Raw genomic sequence first — 17,802 nt, 5'->3', positions numbered from 1 at the left:
TTAAAAGTAAATAGTCTTAAACCATTAAAATAGTTACAGTAGGTGGTTAAGAAAAACAAAGCAGGTAGAAAGAAAAATGATGAATAATTCATGTCTTGACCATTTAAGCCATCCAGGGTACTTAAAAAATATTTCATTGTATTTACTGCATCTGACAATTTTATTTTATTGAAATGCAGTGTTTTCACTTTTAGGTTTTTGCTTCCAGTTACTGCAACAGCAGAAAACTGTCTACTTACTATTTACCCATATATGGCAACTCATCTTGATAAGCAAACAATTATTTTAAAGGATGGTAAGTTAGATATGAATGTTGTTGCCTATTCTCACCGTATACGTTCTTGTTATCCATGGTCGACACCTGGAAATAATGTGACTTTAAAATTAACAGAAGTGGGGCGCCTGGGTGGCTCAGTTCGTTAAGTGTCTGCCTTCTGTTCAGGTCCTGGGATTGAGCCCCTCATTGGGCTTCCTGCTCAGTGGGGAGCCTGCTTCTCTTTCTCTGGCTTCCCCTGCTTGTATTCCCATGTGCTCTGTCAGATAAATAAATAAAATCTTTTAAAAAAATTACCAGGTATTTATTAAACTCCTGCCTTTTCTAAGAGCTGTATTTAGCCTCGACAATAGAATATGGCAGTGTCTCTTAATTGCAAAAGTTGAAAATCTAGTAAAAGTCACAAATAAATAAATACAAAGAAGATTGAAGTAAGAGCCAGTTGTAGTTTTGGATATGTGGGTGTGGTGCAGAGGCTAATGCTGACTTTTGGGGTCTGGGATAACTTTATAAAAGAGATGACATCTATGTAGAGTTTGACAAATGATCTTGAACAGCATAATCTGGGCAAAGGGCAATATAGCAAAAGCATGGGGGTCTGATGTGCTGTACCGTTTATTCTGTAATAGTGGGAACCTTCTGTGGTTTCTGAGTATCAGTGATTCAGAAAGGGAACAATTGTTGGGATGAGAGCTGAATTGAAATGGGAAAGAGGGTGGTCAGTAGGCTGGCTGGGAGTTGCTGCAGGAGAAATGGTGAGAGATTGAAGACAACAGAAGAAGCTGAGAAATTTGAAATGCAAGACACAGAGGCGAATGGTTGATGGAGTAAATCTCAGAGGAGGAGAAAGGATAAGGAGTGGGAAAACATTCCATCTGCGTAGATTGTCAAGGCCTTAAGTGTCAGGGCTGGATTGGAGATCTTTTCTGTTTTGTAACCAGTTTTCTCCTATTCTCCACTTGCTTCTTCAAATGTTTACCAGTCCTATGAAATCTATTCAGTCCTGTTCTGCGTGACCTTTTCTCTTACTTTTCAGAAGAAATAGAGACCATCAGGCAGGAACACTCTGAACTTCCAAATCCAAGCATGCATTGGAACCCATCCTCTCTCCTGTCACAAAGCCAGGAGAGGCAAGACTCTCTCCTGATGTAGGCCATTCCTCCATCTCAATCTCTTCATCCAGCGACCTTGCTTAATCAGCTAACCTTGCTTTATTCTTGCCCTTCAAATCATGCCTCCCTCTTAGCTGCTTTGGGGGCCTATGCAGGATTACAACAAAGAAGAAAAAGGCTATATCTACTCAGTGGAGAGGCTCGTTCCCAAAGAGAAAAAAGGTGAATTCAGGCCTTGCATTCCTGATTTAATCTTTGCAGATTTACCGATCAGGTAAACCATTTGATTTCCCAGACAGGGGAAGAAAAATAGTGAAGGAAACTAAATAATTAGAGCAGCAATAGCTTCCTTTAACAGGAAGGACACGTCAGGGGTGAGGCAGAGCTTTCTTCCATTTTACTGCTCTTCTGCCACTACTGAGCAGCGGGTTACACTGTTGACCCCCCCCCCCTCTGTCATCAAACTCTCTCAGGACTTCCACATACCGTACCTCCCTGGGGTCTTCTCACCTCTCTGACTGTTGCATCTGAGCACATACATATTACAAATTTTATACACATTCTCAAAATTTTAAAGATTTTCTGAGCAATCCTGATGTTACATTTTTATATTCTTCTAATACACTTGAGGGGGGCAGATTTCAGATAATACAACATAATAGAAAGAGCAGTGGATGAAGTATCACAGAACCTGGGTGGAAATTCTGTTTTGTGTTCTTTTTTTTTTTTTTTTTTTTTTTTTAAGATTTTATTTATTTGACAGAGAGGGACAGCCAGCGAGAGAAGGAACACAAGCAGGGGGAGTGGGAGAGGAAGAAGCAGGCTCATAGCAGAGGAACCCGATGTGGGGCTCGATCCCACAACGCTGGGATCACGTCCTGAGCCGAAGGCAGACGCTTAACCGCTGTGCCACCCAGGCGCCCCTTCTTATATTCATTTTTAAGCACCATATATAATCCAAAAATTTTGGTGTAGAAACATTTAAAATGATTTACATATCTTTGTTTATCCTAAAGTTGAGCATTGTTCATTCTCCAAAAACTTTGATATGCCACAATAATGGCCTTGTTAAATAAAATTAATTCAGTTCAGAAAACCATATCAGCTTTTACAATCTTTTCCTTGACATCTTATTTTAAGTATAATGGACATTTAGACTTTAAAAAATTTTTCTCCTCTCTGTATGTATATATATACATATTTATTATGTATAATATATATTATATAGAAAATTATGAAATTCAGGTTCAGTAATTTGAGAGTGAATTCACAAATGCTTGTTGACTTACTGTGCTCCAATGTATCTTTTGTAGATAAGGGTGACAGTTCTGTGAAGAATAGAGATAATGTTTTGCTTCCCTGCCAAGAAGCTGGTTTATCCTCTCCTGCTCCTACTAAATTTAATGATGCTGAGCCTGCAGAGAGAAGATTGTTTGTTGGTATGTGGCAAATATATGTTGTCAGCAAACCCAGTTCATAACATGATCTGTTTAATATTATTGAATTGAAAATATAGGCTTTTTCAGGTAAGAAGAAATCCATTAAGAAAAACGTGAATTTTTCATTAGTTTTAAGTAGGTCATCTGCTTTGGGAGCTCTCTCCAATGATGTGGAGCAGAGATTCTCTCATGTTTTTTGTTCACAGTGTACTTAGTATCTCAGTACTTTTCCCCTAAGTCAAAAGATATGCCAGGCAATTCACTTTATTAAATGTTTTGGTTGAAAAACCTGAGAGTAGTCATTCATGTTATATCCAACATATGCAGTAGTGATATTTAACAAAAATGTTCAATATCCTGTAGAGCCCCTCTAAATTTGACACGACATCCCGGGTACCCTCTGTACAGTCTGAGAACTGCCAGACTATGGGTTTGTCTGCCAATTATTTAGCTGGATCCAGTATTACCTATCTTAGTAAGAGATGAGCACAGATAAATAGATAAAGATATGACATATGAATTTGGTATTATCATTTGTAATTAACTATTCAAATATTCCTTTTTCTGGATATGGGTAATTTTGAAAATTTGCCTATTTATTGAATTACCAAACCAAATTAAATATTGTGAGGTTTTTAAATGGCTGTGAGCTCGTGCCATTACATAGATATTTGTGAAAAAAGTACAAAATCATTTTGTATCCTTGAATATATCTCTACTTCGAAATGTTTTGTTTTATTAAAGTGCTTCACTTAGATAAAAAGTCATTTTGAATACGAAACCAATACTTTGTTTCTATCTATATGTTTTCCATCTAAGGTTTAAATCTGTCCATTAAGTAGAACTGAAAATGGTCAAAATATTTTACATGTGTAATTGAAAATGAAACATTCCATTTTGGGGAATGTTTTCACATACCATTATGGCAAGAAGAAAATGTAATGGTTTTCATTATTGAGATTCAACCATTTTTAAAGTATTTCTGTTAGGTATTTGAAAATAAATCTGTTTTCTTGTTTTCAAGATACAGTAAATTGACTCAGAATTTCTTTGTTAACATAGCATGATTTGTAAAATTTGCTTTATTTGTCTGCATACAAATAGCAGTAGCTGACAGAATATTTTACTCTATGGTGATGTAACCCTTTTTGACAAACAAATATGAATTTTAGGAATTGAAATAATACATGAAAGGTTGAACTCAGACAAAAGTAAAATGTCAAAGAAAAACAATGATAGATCTATGGAGAAGGAGGAGAAAAATGAGCAATGGTTTTCTCCTGAAGAAGGAACAAAGGCATATGTCTTCTTTGAGAAGGTTGTAAATGCTGCTCAGACGTGGTTCAGTCTCTTCGGCTGGCCTGAAGGACCCCATTCTCTTTCTATTCCAGAAACAATAAGAAGGTAACAGCTATGTGTTTCTCTAAAATTTGCTTTGTATCATATAATAAAATATAGTCTACTTATTGGGGCGGTTTTACGTGAAACACAATATTAAATGATTTATTCTAGACTGGTAAATTAGGAGGAGGCTACTAAGAAAAGCAAAAGGACACACATATAAATGCTTTGGTATAGTTATACTTTTTTTTAATGAAGATTTATTTATTAGAGTGCGTGCATGTGCACGTGCGTGCACATGTTGGGGAAAGGGTAGAGGGAGAGGATCTCCAACAGACCACGCTGAGCGTGGAGCCGCACTCGGGGCACCACGTGAAGCTCCACACGGGGCATGAGATGAGGACCCTGAGATCATGACCTGAGCCGAAACCAAGAGCTTAACTGAACCACAGAGGCTCCCCTGGTATAGGTATACTTTTTTTTATATCTTCTAAACATCGTATGATTTGAGGTCAGTATTGAAAATCTCTGAACCTCACTTTCCTCATCTGTCAGATGACAAGGGGTTTACTATGGGTAAGAAAAGCCATTTTAAATCTGAAGACTTTGAAAACTCCACGTGTATATAAAAAGGCAATATCAGCCCTCGATCTAGAGTATGGTCAGGTAGACAGTCCATTCAATTCCCTCTTTCATGGGCTTTTTATTACTCAGCATATCTAAAGTAGATAAACTGCATTGGTTTATATTAAGTCACTTAATTCTGTTATTAATTGAAATTGAAATTTAGGCACCTCCCTTGGTTAACGTTACTACTGTAGTGGTTCTCACAATTCTTTTTTTTTTTTTTTTTAAAGATTTTATTTATTTAGTTGACAGAGACAGCCAGCGAGAGAGGGAATACGAGCAGGGGGAGTGGGAGAGGAAGAAGCAGGCTCATAGCGGAGGAGCCTGATGTGGGGGGCTCGATCCCATAATGCCGGAATCACGCCCTGAGCCGAAGGCAGACGCTTAACGACTGCGCCACCCAGGCGCCCCGGTTCTCACAATTCTTATCTCCTTTCTCAGAGCTTGGGGTGATTTGCTGGCATCATAGGGGCAAGTACTTGATCTCTGTAGCTAGAAGAGCTATAGTAGCATTTTTGCATCTATATTTAGGAGTGAGTTAGGTTATGCTAAGTCTATAGCTTTCCTATAAGTTACCTTTTTCAGTTTTTTAAATTAATGGGACAATATCAGCCTCATAGAATGAATTAGCTAATATTTCATCTTTACCTATGCTGGAGGAAAATTAGTACAGCGGATACACTGAAAATTTACAAGCTTGATCGTAAAATCATCTGACTCCAGGGAATTTTTTAGAGAAGTTATTCTGCTAATAACTTTTCAGTTTTCTGCTTTGCTGTTTGTTCTACTGAAAATTGAATCTATTTTGAGTAAATTTTAATGATTTGCTTTCATTTTAGGGGAGATCATTGATCAAACATTTAAAATTCATTATCTGATGGTAGTGACTACTAGTATTATTGTTTATATGTTCATAGTCTCTTTCTCATTTATAATTTTTATTTAATTTTTATTATACATATTACACTTTTATGTCTCCTATGATGAATAAAGTTTTGAAATAATTTATCCATTTCTATGTTTTCTAAATCATTTAATGCTGATTTTTTCTTTATAATTCACTTCTTTAAACTTGACTTGTATGCTTAATTATTTTTAGGTCTATACATTTATGTCTTTACTTCATGTTGGATGCATCCCAGAATTTTTGCTATTAAGCATTCTCATTTTTGAGAATTCTTTATAGAGCTTGTGATATTAATTTTTATTTTCTGTATATTTTTACTGTAATGATTGCTAATTTTTTGCATGTTATTGGACTTAGGAATCTTTATATACTTGCACATTTGTATTAATTTGGGGGGCATTTACTTATGTTATTTTGTTTTATGTTTTCCTAATGTAAAAGATGCCGAGATTCAGTATATCTGTTTGTAATTAGTAGCAGTTACTTCTGGATGTTATGTAGGAAGGATTTCAGAGTGAGATCACTGGATCAAATAATACAAGCTTTTAAAAATCTATTTTATTTTTGGGTGATTTTCTAATAAGTTTTCTATTTTATATCCCTACTAATGAGTTACATTGCTGTTCTGGTTGTTAACTGACAGAGTTGAGTACCTTGCTATTTTGATAGGTCGGTACCCAGTCATGTCATTGGGTACTGCTTGGGGAAAGACAATTCTAGAGGAATATGGGGACCTCTCTAACCCTAGTAAGGAAGCTGACCCATGCCAAATATCTCTAAATAAATAAGAACTTTGACCAAGTAGCAGTGTTATTCACTGCTAATTCTTTGTTTGGAATATTTGAATCATGGACTCTCAGGCTAAGAGGATACTTTCAAGGTAAGATAATGTTGCCAGTCTTTGAACCACCCACCTCCAATGTTTCCTACATTACCCCGTCATCTGGGCTCGCTCAGTTTTTCTCATGAGAAGTCTAATTTTATATTTTGTGAGTACCGTGTTCATTCTTTGAGAATTATTTTATGGTTCCCATTTCTTTGCTAATCTGCAATTTATGAAATAAAATCTGAGTGTGGGAATATTTTATATCATTCAATCTACTTGGTATTCATTAGGCCCATTTGCTTAGAAAACTCATCTTTCAGCTATTCTCCCCCCCCCCTTTCCTGCCCTCTCTTTTCTCTATTTTTGTCTATTCTCCCTCTGTCTCTTTATCTCCTTTTAGAATGATGGTACATCTACATGACTGATCCTTTATACCACTTTCAGTTTTGTTCTATGATTTTCATCTTTTTCTGTCTTTGCTCTCTTATGTTTGTAGATCTTTTTTAAAAATGTTTTATTTATTTATTTGAGAGAGAGAGAGAGAGCACTAGTGTGCACAAGCGGGGAGAGGAGCAGGGGGAGAAGGAGAGAGAGAAGCTCAAGCAGACTCCCTGCTGAGCACGGAGCCTGAGCTGGGCTCAATCCCACGACCCTGAGAGCGTGACCTGAGCCAAAACCCACAGTCGGACGTTTAACTGACTGAGTGTCCCAGGCACCCCTTGTGTGTGTAGGTCTTCTTCACTTGCTCTTCCAATCTTCTATAAAATGTTTAAATTGGTGTTTATAGTTTTATTTTTCAGGAACTCTGTGTTATCCTTCCTTCCTTCCTTCCTTCCTTCCTTCCTTCCTTCCTTCCTTCCTTTCATCTGTTTCTTTCATAATAGCATCCTGTTTTGGGGTTTTGGATGCATGCCTTCTCAAATATCTCTTCCAAATATAGTACTTGGTTTAATCATCATGATTACTGTGCTGAAGGTCACTTCCTTCCTCTGTATCTGCCAGCTGTAATCTTGGTGACTCTCTTACGTTCCTTTTGGAAAAATGGTTTCCTTTTCCCCTATAGCCTACTGCTATGCAATCCATCATTTAAATTTATTCCTCAATACAATCCCATCCATTCTTTGTTTTATAGATTTTCTTCAGAGTTTTTGGTATGCTAATGGTTCTTTTGCCAATTTTAGTGTTGTTACCGGTCTCTAGTCTTTCTGACATTTCAGGAATATTTTGAGAGGGAGAGAAGGTAAGCACACATGTTAATTTTATCATTTTGAAAAGAGAGTTGATCTTCCTTCTCATAGTTTTCTACAGTTTTACTGTTCCATTTATGCCAGCTTAACGACCTATCATTTCTGTTATTGCTTTCATTTTTGTGGTCTAGCAATCCATGCCCTACTGAACTTGCTTGGCGATATGTCTCTTACCTTGTTCCTTTAAAAATAATTTTGTGATGGTATTTTATTAATGATAATGGTTAATATGTATTGGACTGTTACTTTGAACAACCATAATTATATGTGCTTTGTGGATATTAATTCACTTATTCTTTATAATGATGCTGTGAGGTAGGTACTATTATTATGCCCATTTTACTGATGAGAAACTGAGGCAGAGAGAATTAGTAACTTTCCCAAGGTCACTCAGCTGATAAATAGCAGAGCTAGGATTTGAACCCAAGCATTCTACCCCAGAGCTAGTACTTTTAAGGATCATGCCACTTTCCAATTATTACAGGATCAGATTAAGATTTAGGAGACCTTAACAGTTGAAAGACATGAGCTCCACCATTTGGCATTTTTGTCTTTGGCTTTAGACTAGGCACTATAGATACCTATGGTTAGGTATATCAGCTCAAGAAGATTAAGAATACAGTAGTCTAGAACTGAGGAGAGTTATGTAATCCTAATGTTGATAGGCTGAGTAAGTCTAGGATTTCAGATCAAGTGAAGCTCAAAGTCCTGGGCATGCCGTGAATTCTAGTGAAGTCAGCCATATTAACAGGGAAATTGGAATTGCCTGGCCTTATATGCAGTAACCCCCCACTGGAGAGTCATCTGCTACAGGACATATAACCTGGAAGACTAGAAATCATTGTAAATTATGGTATGGATATCAAAAACTTTTTGTTTTCCTTTTAACATTATCGAACACTTTTTGACATATTTATGTATCACCTTTCTTGAACCTGAAGATACAGGTTGTCACAAATGCTGCTTTATTGGTGTGTTATCTCAGGTAATTTCACTCTTTACCAACACCAATTTGCAGGAGACAGGCAATATGGCCCATTGCATTTGTTGATTTGAGAGATATTCAGGTGGAATAGCAGAAACCAATTATTTGAGGAGATTACCTTTATTGATTAGTGGTCTTTTTTCAATTCTTAGATGCCCCTAAATATTATTTATTTTTAGCCCTTCCCCAAATCACCAAAAGATGGAAATAGCTATTGTAAAATACAAGAGAACACAATATATTTTCAGAAATCATCAGAGGAAATGTGCTAAATACTGTAGTCCACTCACTTCAAGTTGGATGAATTTTGGGAATTAACATTTTTTCCAAACACTACTGGGAAAATTTCTAAGCAGCTGATCACAGAAACATTTAAATCCTAGTGGCAATTCCACTGCATCTGGCAGAAGTGATTGCAGTACTTATCAGTGCTAGTCCAAACTTCCACTCCAACATGTACTTCCTTCCAGCTGCCACACACCAAGAGCACATGCTGGAATGCCAGTCAGGAAGCTTATGGGAAAGGGTTCAAATTGTTTCGAAGCTACATTTTATCCCAGAAGTTTGCATGTAGTGTAAGTATATAGAATCTCACGGGAAATCAAATTAATCAGTGGAATGTTCTACCAATCGTAATGACAGCATGCAAAATAAAATATTTTCTCCATGCTTCTGTTTCCTCATTTGTAAAAAGGAGGTAATGATAATACCTACCTTATAGGGTTGTTGTGATATTTAGAAGAGGTAATACCTTTATTAGAGCAGAACATAGAACCTAGTAACCATTCAATAAAGAGTAGCTGTTAATATTAAATTTAACTAGGATTATGCTAGTAGTGTTCTCTATTTCTGATTTCATTCACTGTATTCACCAACTCTTCTATTTGACAGTGGAAGGTAAATTTAAAGCCCATCTTTTCCAAGCACTTACCAAATGATATTTCATTAACAATATTTCTCCTTCCCTTGCACAGGATTTTTTCCCCAGTTTGATGTAGGAAGTTTTGACATTTTCTAAAAAGTGTGTGTGTGTGGGGGGGGTGGTATGCTTTTTCTTTGCCATTTTGAACTGCTGGCAAGATCACTGATAAATTTAATAATATAAAGTTTCTCCTCCATTTCTGAGCAGCCTGCCTCTTCTTTCTGCCAGCCATATCCAACAAAATCACAAAACTGTGTCTTTAGACTGAAAGTGTTAAAATAAAAATGGTTAAATAACTGATTAGAGTTGGCTTCCTTGAATTCTTTTCTCCACATTGCTGTAAGAATAATGAATCATTTAATATTCTTTTCGAGATAGTTTCCTTCTTTAACCATTTTACTACTTGCTTGCTGGTCATAAGTGCTAAGTGGTAGGTGGTTTCTTTACCTGGAAAGATAGATCACAACAGAAGTACACCAAGCCTTTTGCTTGTGAATATTTTCAATCTCCAAAGTAGGAGGACTCTCGAATAAGAAACTTAAAATCTTTTAATATCTTAACATATAACCAAAAGGAGAAGGAATATTGTTAGCAATTATCAAGCTTTTAAGTAACATAAAGTCCACATTTGTGGGGTATGCATACATATAGTTATTAAAGAAAAGATTGTAGTTTATACATCATAATTTGTGCTCCCAATGGGCAGTCCAGTTATTCACTAACAGCATCACCTTTTCCTTTAACAATTTTCTGAACAATAATTTTCACTAGCTAATTTCAGTCAGTCTTTGGGTGCTAGAGGAACTTTGAAGACCCAAGCTGTTTCCTCATGACTTTTTTTTTAATTTTATTTTTTATTAAAGATTGTTTTATTTTATTTTATTTATTTGAGGGAGAGAGACAGCCAGTGAGAGAGGGAACACAAGCAGGGGGAGTGGGAGACGAAGAAGCAGGCTCCCAGTAGAGCAGGGAACCCGATGCGGGGCTCAATCCCAGGACTCTGGGATCACGCCCTCAGCCGAAGGCAGACGCTTAACGACTGAGCCAACCAGGCACCCCCCCCCCCCTTTTTAAAAATATTTTATTTATTTGAGAGAGAGAAGGAGGTAACGAAAGAGCATGAGTGGGTCGGAGAGGGTGAAGCAGGCTCCCTGCAAACAGGGAGCCCAATGCAGGGTTCCATCTGATCTGAGGACCCTGGGATCACAACCTGAGCTGAAGGCAGATGCTTAACATACTGAGCCACACAGGCACCCCTCCTTTTGACTTTTTAAATCATGAAATATAACACACATAGAGAAAGGTCACAAGCCAAGTGCAAACCCTCATCTTACTCCTAGAGCAAACCCCTATGCAGGTGTCACTTTAACAGCACCTCAGAGGCCTCTTATGACCCACATAATCTACCAGATCTCTATAATTGAAAGGAAATTACTAGCGTGACTTTTATGGTAATCATTTCCTTAGTTGTTTTTTTTTAAGTTTTATTATGCAAGCATAGATCTGTAAACTCCAGAGTTTACTGTTTTCTTGAATTTTAATCATATTTATCACCATGTAACTTATAAACAGAATTATAACTATGTGAATATGTGTGTAGCTACCACTAGACCAAGAAATAGAGCATTGCTAACATCTCGGAATCCCTGCCCCTTCTAATTCCCTTTCCATCTCCCAGAGAGGTCACCATTATCCTGAATTCTAACACCAAAGATTAGTTGTTTCTATTTTTGAACTTTATGTAGGAGGAATCATACACTTTGCATTTTTTTTGTAACGTCTGGATGTTTTTTGCTCAATATTATGTTCATGTGATTCATTTTTGCATTTCAGAGTTGATTATTAGTAATGCTGCACACTAGGCCATTGTATGAATATTCTATTATTTAACCATTCTGTTCATAGACATTTCACTGGCTTGTAGATTTTTCTATTGTGAATAACGCTGCTACGGAAATTTTAATATATGTCTTTTGGTACATATTTCTGTAAGGCATATATGTTAAGAGTAAAATTGCCAGATCATAAGATAGAAATATGAACACCTTTGGAAATTACTTCTAGACAATTTTCTAAGGTGATTGTGCCAATTTCCTCTCCCACAGGTCATATATGAAAGTTCCAGTTGCTCTGCATTCTAAGAAACAGTTAATATTGTCCATCTTTTCAATATCAGAAATCCTTTCTGATTTCTTACTCTTACATGTTACTCCTCTTGCTATTAAGAAAATTTTTACATGTTCTTGGTCATTTGGAAATGTATCATATCAAGAGCCTGTTCTTTGTAGTGATTCTTACTGGGATTCCTAGTGATTCTTTCATCTGTGGTTTGATTTTTTATTGTCAGTTTTGGAAAGTTCTCAGCCTATATCCTTTCCATTATGTGACTACCGTAATCTCTTAGGCCTCTCCTTTGCTCACTCTTCTGTATTTTTCCATCCTTTTGTTACTCTAGGTTGTAGTATAGATACTTTCTTATGGCCTATATTCCATTGCATTAATTCTTTCTTCACTTGATTTAGTCTGCTGTTAACTTCATCTGTTGCTCTTTTGGTTTTGCTTATTGGATTTGTTTATTTCTCAGTTTTCCATTTAGTTATATACATATATTTTAAAGATTTTATTTATTGAGAGAGAGAGAGCGAGCAAGCTGGGGTAGGGGCAGAGGCAGAGGGAGAGAGAGAATCTCAGGCAGATTCCGTGCTGAGCACAGAGCCCAATGCAGAACTCGATTTCATGACCTTGAGATCGTGACCTGAACCAAAATCAAGAATAGGGTATTTAACTGACTGAGCCACCCAGGGCCCCCCCCCCATTTAGTTATATTTTTATATAATTTATAGTTCTATGACAAAATTCTCAATTTTAATCATAGGGCATATAATTACTTTAAAATCTGTGTCTTAAAACTATAATATGTGGGGGCCCTCTGTTTCTGTTTATATTATTTATTGTTTCTATTTGTATTCAACTTGTTGCTCTTTCCCCTTTTTTTAGTTGTTGTTTGATTATGCCTTAATTCTGTTTAGATCATTTATCTTTTTCATAATTTTTTATAGAAATATTTTCAGGTATTTTTTCCATGAAATATTTGTTTGCTTTATTGGTACCTTCAGTATATACTGCTTTATTATATACAATACTAATGACGAACATGAGAAACAGACAAGTCAAGTAGCTTCCATAAGGTCACACAGTAAGAGGCAGAGCCAGAATTTGAGCAATGGTAGTCAGCCCCTTATCTAAGTCAGTGTACTTTGTCCTATAATATGCAATACAGACCTATTAGCTACCGAACTGGAGAACTGCCATTCAAAATGGCTCCTTGGCACTTTTTATTTGTCAGTCTAAGTTAGTGATACATTTTGACTCTGATTGCTAGCAAACAAATAGATAATATAATATAGTATTAGATAATTGATACACTATAGACAGCAAGAATTGGTTGGATATTTTTTTTTTTACTCCATTTAAAAATTAGCATGCATTATAACTCAGTGTGGGAAGTTATCAGAAATAGAGATTGTACTGTCTTATTTAAAGAACAGAGAAATATATAGGAACAATAGCTTTCTGGACTTATCTTTTAAAATGTGAATCTCTGCTTACAAGGCCAATTTGCAGTATGTGCCCTTCTAATAACTAAAATACATAATTGAGAAATTATGTGTAAATTTGTTTTTGTCTAAACATGTGTGATGAATGTTTGACATCTATCTTCAAAGCTGTTATAGGCATTATTATCTCCAATTTAAACAGTATAAAATTTGAGTTCAGTGAGTTTGGATAATTTCTCTACCAGCTAGTAGGTAATGGGTCCAGGACTTAACCCCTGTACTATTTCTCCAAAGCATTTACATTTTCTAATCAAAATCCAGTTTTGCAGACCTGACAATTGCAACATTACATAATGTTTTGTGTTTAAAACAAGGTAATGAAAAGCTCCAGCGTTATCAAAATATCTAATTTGTACTAACAAATGGTAGCTGAATTAGGTGAATTTTGTAATTTCTTATTTGATTTTAAATCAAACTTTGTTTAGTCATTGAACATTTTTTTCATTACGTAACATGTTGAGGTTTTTTTTTTTAATTTTAAAATTGTTTTCTCATAGGGAAGTGTTTAAAATACAGTTCTACTCATCAGCCTCATCATCCAAAAAATTTTACAGACAGAGTGACTTTTCCAGATATAATAAGACTATTTATGATGTGATGCTCCACTTGAGTGGAAAAATGCCACCTGGAATTAATTCAAGTCAGTTCTCACCTGAGGATTATACTGAAAGGGTGACCCAACTTCATTTTCAACATTCTTCACTTCTTGAGTTTCTCAAGTAAGAGCATGGGTGTGCTAATTTAAACATGTAATTATGGCTTGGATAGATACATAAGTAGATGGGTAGATAGGTAGATAGATAGATTTTGATATTATTTGTCTTTTTATAATATATTTACTAAGTTTCCACTATACACATAACTGTGTAATATATAAATAATAGAAAATAAACATTTCATAGGCTATTAAATTGATAATCTAAGGTGCTCATTCTCAAGCTTTATCATCTATCCAAATCATTGTGCTAGCATGCTAATCAGGTTGCTGGCCCTTACCCACAGAGTTTATGATGTTAATTTGCATTTATAAGGACTTTCAGGTGATACTTACTTCTTCTGGTCCGTGACCTAATTTTGAGATTTCTCACCTAGACAAATATATAAATCCATAGTAGTAAAAAGGCATGAAACCAAAAAGTTTATTTCTCAGAATACTGTTAGTATAATCTCAAGTTATATTATGAATTTTTAGTCTGCATAGTTAAGTCTTTTAATATTTAAGTAGTCAGCAGGTGAAAATTTCCATAAATGGTTGACAGAAAATATAGGAAAAATACTTGTCATTATAATGTCTGTATTCTCTGCAGAGATTAAATGGTGAGTGACCATGAAATGGAAAAGTAGTGTTTATTAAAAGTCTGAGGAGGGTATTGGTGAATTTATATTACTTCTTTTGCCTATATTTGCAGTATTCTTATCCACTGGAACATCTATAAGCAGTGTTACTATTCCATCTAACCATGCTTCTATATCACAAAAAGAGCATTTGTTACTTGTAACTATTTATGCAATAGAGTTCATATATTTTGAAATATATTACTGTGTTTTTATATCATTGCTTCTTTCTGTATGGAATCTACTCCATAGTTAGCCAGAGATGTTCACGTACCTTAGCAGGGGTGGGGATGAAAGGTAACAGGAGGGATCTTATAGCTTGAATGCAAATGTAAAATTTGGTGTTCAAGTTTTTTAGAATTCCAGATCAGAATTTTTGAGTCCCTTCCAACACTATGGTCTTAAAAATTAGACATGGCACAGAGAAATAGCAGTATAACAGCAGAGTAGGAGTACCCTAGACTCACCTTGTTCCATGAACACAACCAGATAACTATCAAATCATCGTAAATACCCCAGAAATTGACTTGAACGCAGACAGAACTACCCAACTAAAGAGAGAGAAGAAGCCATGTTGAAGAAGGTAGGACGCCTGGAGACGTGGTTAAGGGGAGAAGTAAATCCTGAGTGCTGTGGGGAGGGGGAGTCAGGGTCACTTAGAAGGGCAAGACAGAGAGCAGCACAGAGGGAAACACAAAAGGAGAATGTTTCCTCATAGCCATTGGCTTGCAAAACGAGAGGGGCAGAATTTTATAAGTTCTTGAAACCAGTGGAACTTGAACCCTGGAGTTTTAAAGGTCAGTGGGCTTGCTGTGATACAGCCTGGAAAGCACTGTGCTGCTCTTGGAGAGAAGACACACAAACAACCCAAGGGCATCCAGTGTGGAAACAGTGAGCTGAGGAACAACTAGAGCACACACTTCGGAGATCATTTGTTCTTCTCAGCATGTCACTGAGAAGCAGCATTCACAGAGACACCTTTCCAGGAACAAAGGAGCTTGCTGGTGCCATTTCCCTCCCCTGCCCCTCACCATAAACACAGAGCCACCAGTGGGAAGCAGCATAGCAATGATACTGGCTGTCTAACTTGCTTATACTAAGCCTCTCTCTCTGCACTCCAGTGATACTGCCCTTCTCAGTCATACTTGTATCAGTTCCAGCCTGGCAGATCCTTCCCCCAAAAGACCAGCACAAACCCCTGTCCATACCACATCTCCCTACCAGAGAATTTTGCAGGACCTCATTTCCAGTGGAGGTGGTGACAGGTCTCATTTCACAAGCAGACCGAAGCATACCTAGTTGAAACTTGCCACATTCAGTCCTGGGACCAAAAACTGCCCACAGCAGGCAAGGAAAGCCTTTGCAGATGACTGGCCTGAAGGATAAAGTGGCCAGGACACAGCGGCACACACATGCAACACACACCAGAGACACTCCCTGAAGAGCCAAGCCCTGGGCGCTATGTGACCTTTTCTTCATAAGGCTATTACTTTTAGGACTAGGAGAAATAACTGGCTTTTCTAATAAAAGAAGCAGGCAGAGACTTAGACAAAATGAGAAGACAGAGGAATTTATCCCAAATGAAAGAAAAAGACGATGTCACAGAGAGAGATCTAAGTGAAACAGAGATAAGTATCATGCCTAATGGAGAATTTAAAGCAATGATCATAAGGATATTCACTATACTTGAGAAAAAAATAGAAGACATCAGGGAGACCCTTACCATGGAGATAAAAGAATTTAAAAAGAAACAATCAGAGATGAAGAGTGCGATAAATGAGATTAGAAACCTGATTGATGCAATAAACACCAGGTTGGAAGAGGCAGAGGAATGAATTAATGACCTGGAAGACAAAGAAATGGAAAACAAGGAAGCTGAACAAAAGAGAGAAGGAAGAATTATGCAAAACAAGAATAAATTCAGGGAACTCATTGACTCTATCAATCATAATAACATTTGTGTTATAGAAGTCCCAGAAGAAGAAGAGAAAAAAGGAGACAGAAAATTTATTTGAAGAAATAATAGCTGAAAACGTCCCTAATCTGGAGAAGACAGCCCAATCCAGGAGGCACAGAGAACCCCCAACAAAATCAACAAAAGCAGGCCAACACCAAGGCATAATTAAATTTGCTAATTATAATGATAATGAAAAAGATCTTAAAAGCAGCAAGACAAAAGAAGTCATTAATTTACAAGAAAAAACCCGTAAGACTAGGTGGGGATTCTTCGACAGAAACATGGCTAGCTAGAAGAGAGTGGTGTGATATATTCATTTTTTTTTTAAAGATTTTATTTATTTATTTGACAGAGATAGAGACAGCCAGCGAGAGAGGGAACACAAGCAGGGGGAGTGGGAGAGGAAGAGCAGGCTCCCAACAGAGGAGCCTGATGTGGGGCTCGATCCCATAACGCCGGGATCACGCCCTGAGCCGAAGACAGATGCTTAACCACTGTGCCACCCAGGCGCCCCATGTGTGATATATTCAAAGTGCTGAATGGGAAAAACCTGAAACCAAGAATACTCTATCCAGCAAGGCTATCATTCAGAATAGGAGAGATGAGCATTTCCTCAGATAAACAAAACTAAAGGAGTTTGTGACCACTAAACTAGCCCTGCAAGAAATATTGAAAGGGACTCTCTGAGTGGAAAGGAGAGACCAAAGGTGACAGTACAAATGCAGGAAACACAAAAGCAGCAAAAATGAATATTTCTGTAAAAAAATCAGTCAAGGAACTCATCAGAAAAAGAATATAAAATATATTAACATAGATCTAAAACATGGGGAAGAGAGGAGAAAAGAATGGGTTCGAAGTTAAATGACCATCAACTTAATGTAGACTGTTATATGCCGAAGAGGTTATATACAAACCTAATGGTAACCATATATGAAAAACCACTAATAAAAATGCAAAGAATAAAGAGAAAGAAATCGAGATATATCACTAAATAAGCAGACATGAAAAAGAGAAAGACAAGAGGTCAGAGAAAATCTCCAGCAACAGCCACAAAATAAGTAATAAAGTGGTAATGCATACTTATCAATAATTACTTTGAACGTAAGTTGACTAAAGGCTCCAATCAAAAGACATAGGGTGTCAGAATGGATGAAAAAAACCCAAAACCCATCTATATGCTGCCTACAGGAGACTCATTTTAGACCTAAAGTCA

The 17,802-nt window shown here is 36.6% G+C and overlaps 1 protein-coding gene across 1 annotated transcript in view; it reads left to right on the top strand.

Moving 5' to 3' along the window:
• CFAP47 (cilia and flagella associated protein 47) overlaps nucleotides 1-17,802 on the top strand; it is a 484,601-nt gene that overhangs the window by 156,477 nt on the left and 310,322 nt on the right. Inside the window, exons 27-30 of the mRNA XM_045790463.2 lie at nucleotides 195-295; nucleotides 2,700-2,825; nucleotides 3,998-4,229; nucleotides 13,795-14,016. Of these exons, the coding sequence (XP_045646419.2) occupies nucleotides 195-295; nucleotides 2,700-2,825; nucleotides 3,998-4,229; nucleotides 13,795-14,016 (681 nt within the window). The remainder of the gene's footprint in view (nucleotides 1-194; nucleotides 296-2,699; nucleotides 2,826-3,997; nucleotides 4,230-13,794; nucleotides 14,017-17,802) is intronic.

The sequence above is a fragment of the Ursus americanus genome, chromosome X, assembly GCF_024610735.1.
Source record: "Ursus americanus isolate L20-20 chromosome X, mUrsAme1.1.p, whole genome shotgun sequence".
NCBI lineage: Eukaryota > Metazoa > Chordata > Mammalia > Carnivora > Ursidae > Ursus > Ursus americanus.
The sequence above is the reverse complement of the archived record's forward strand: the minus strand, read 5'-3'. Positions and strand labels throughout refer to the sequence as shown.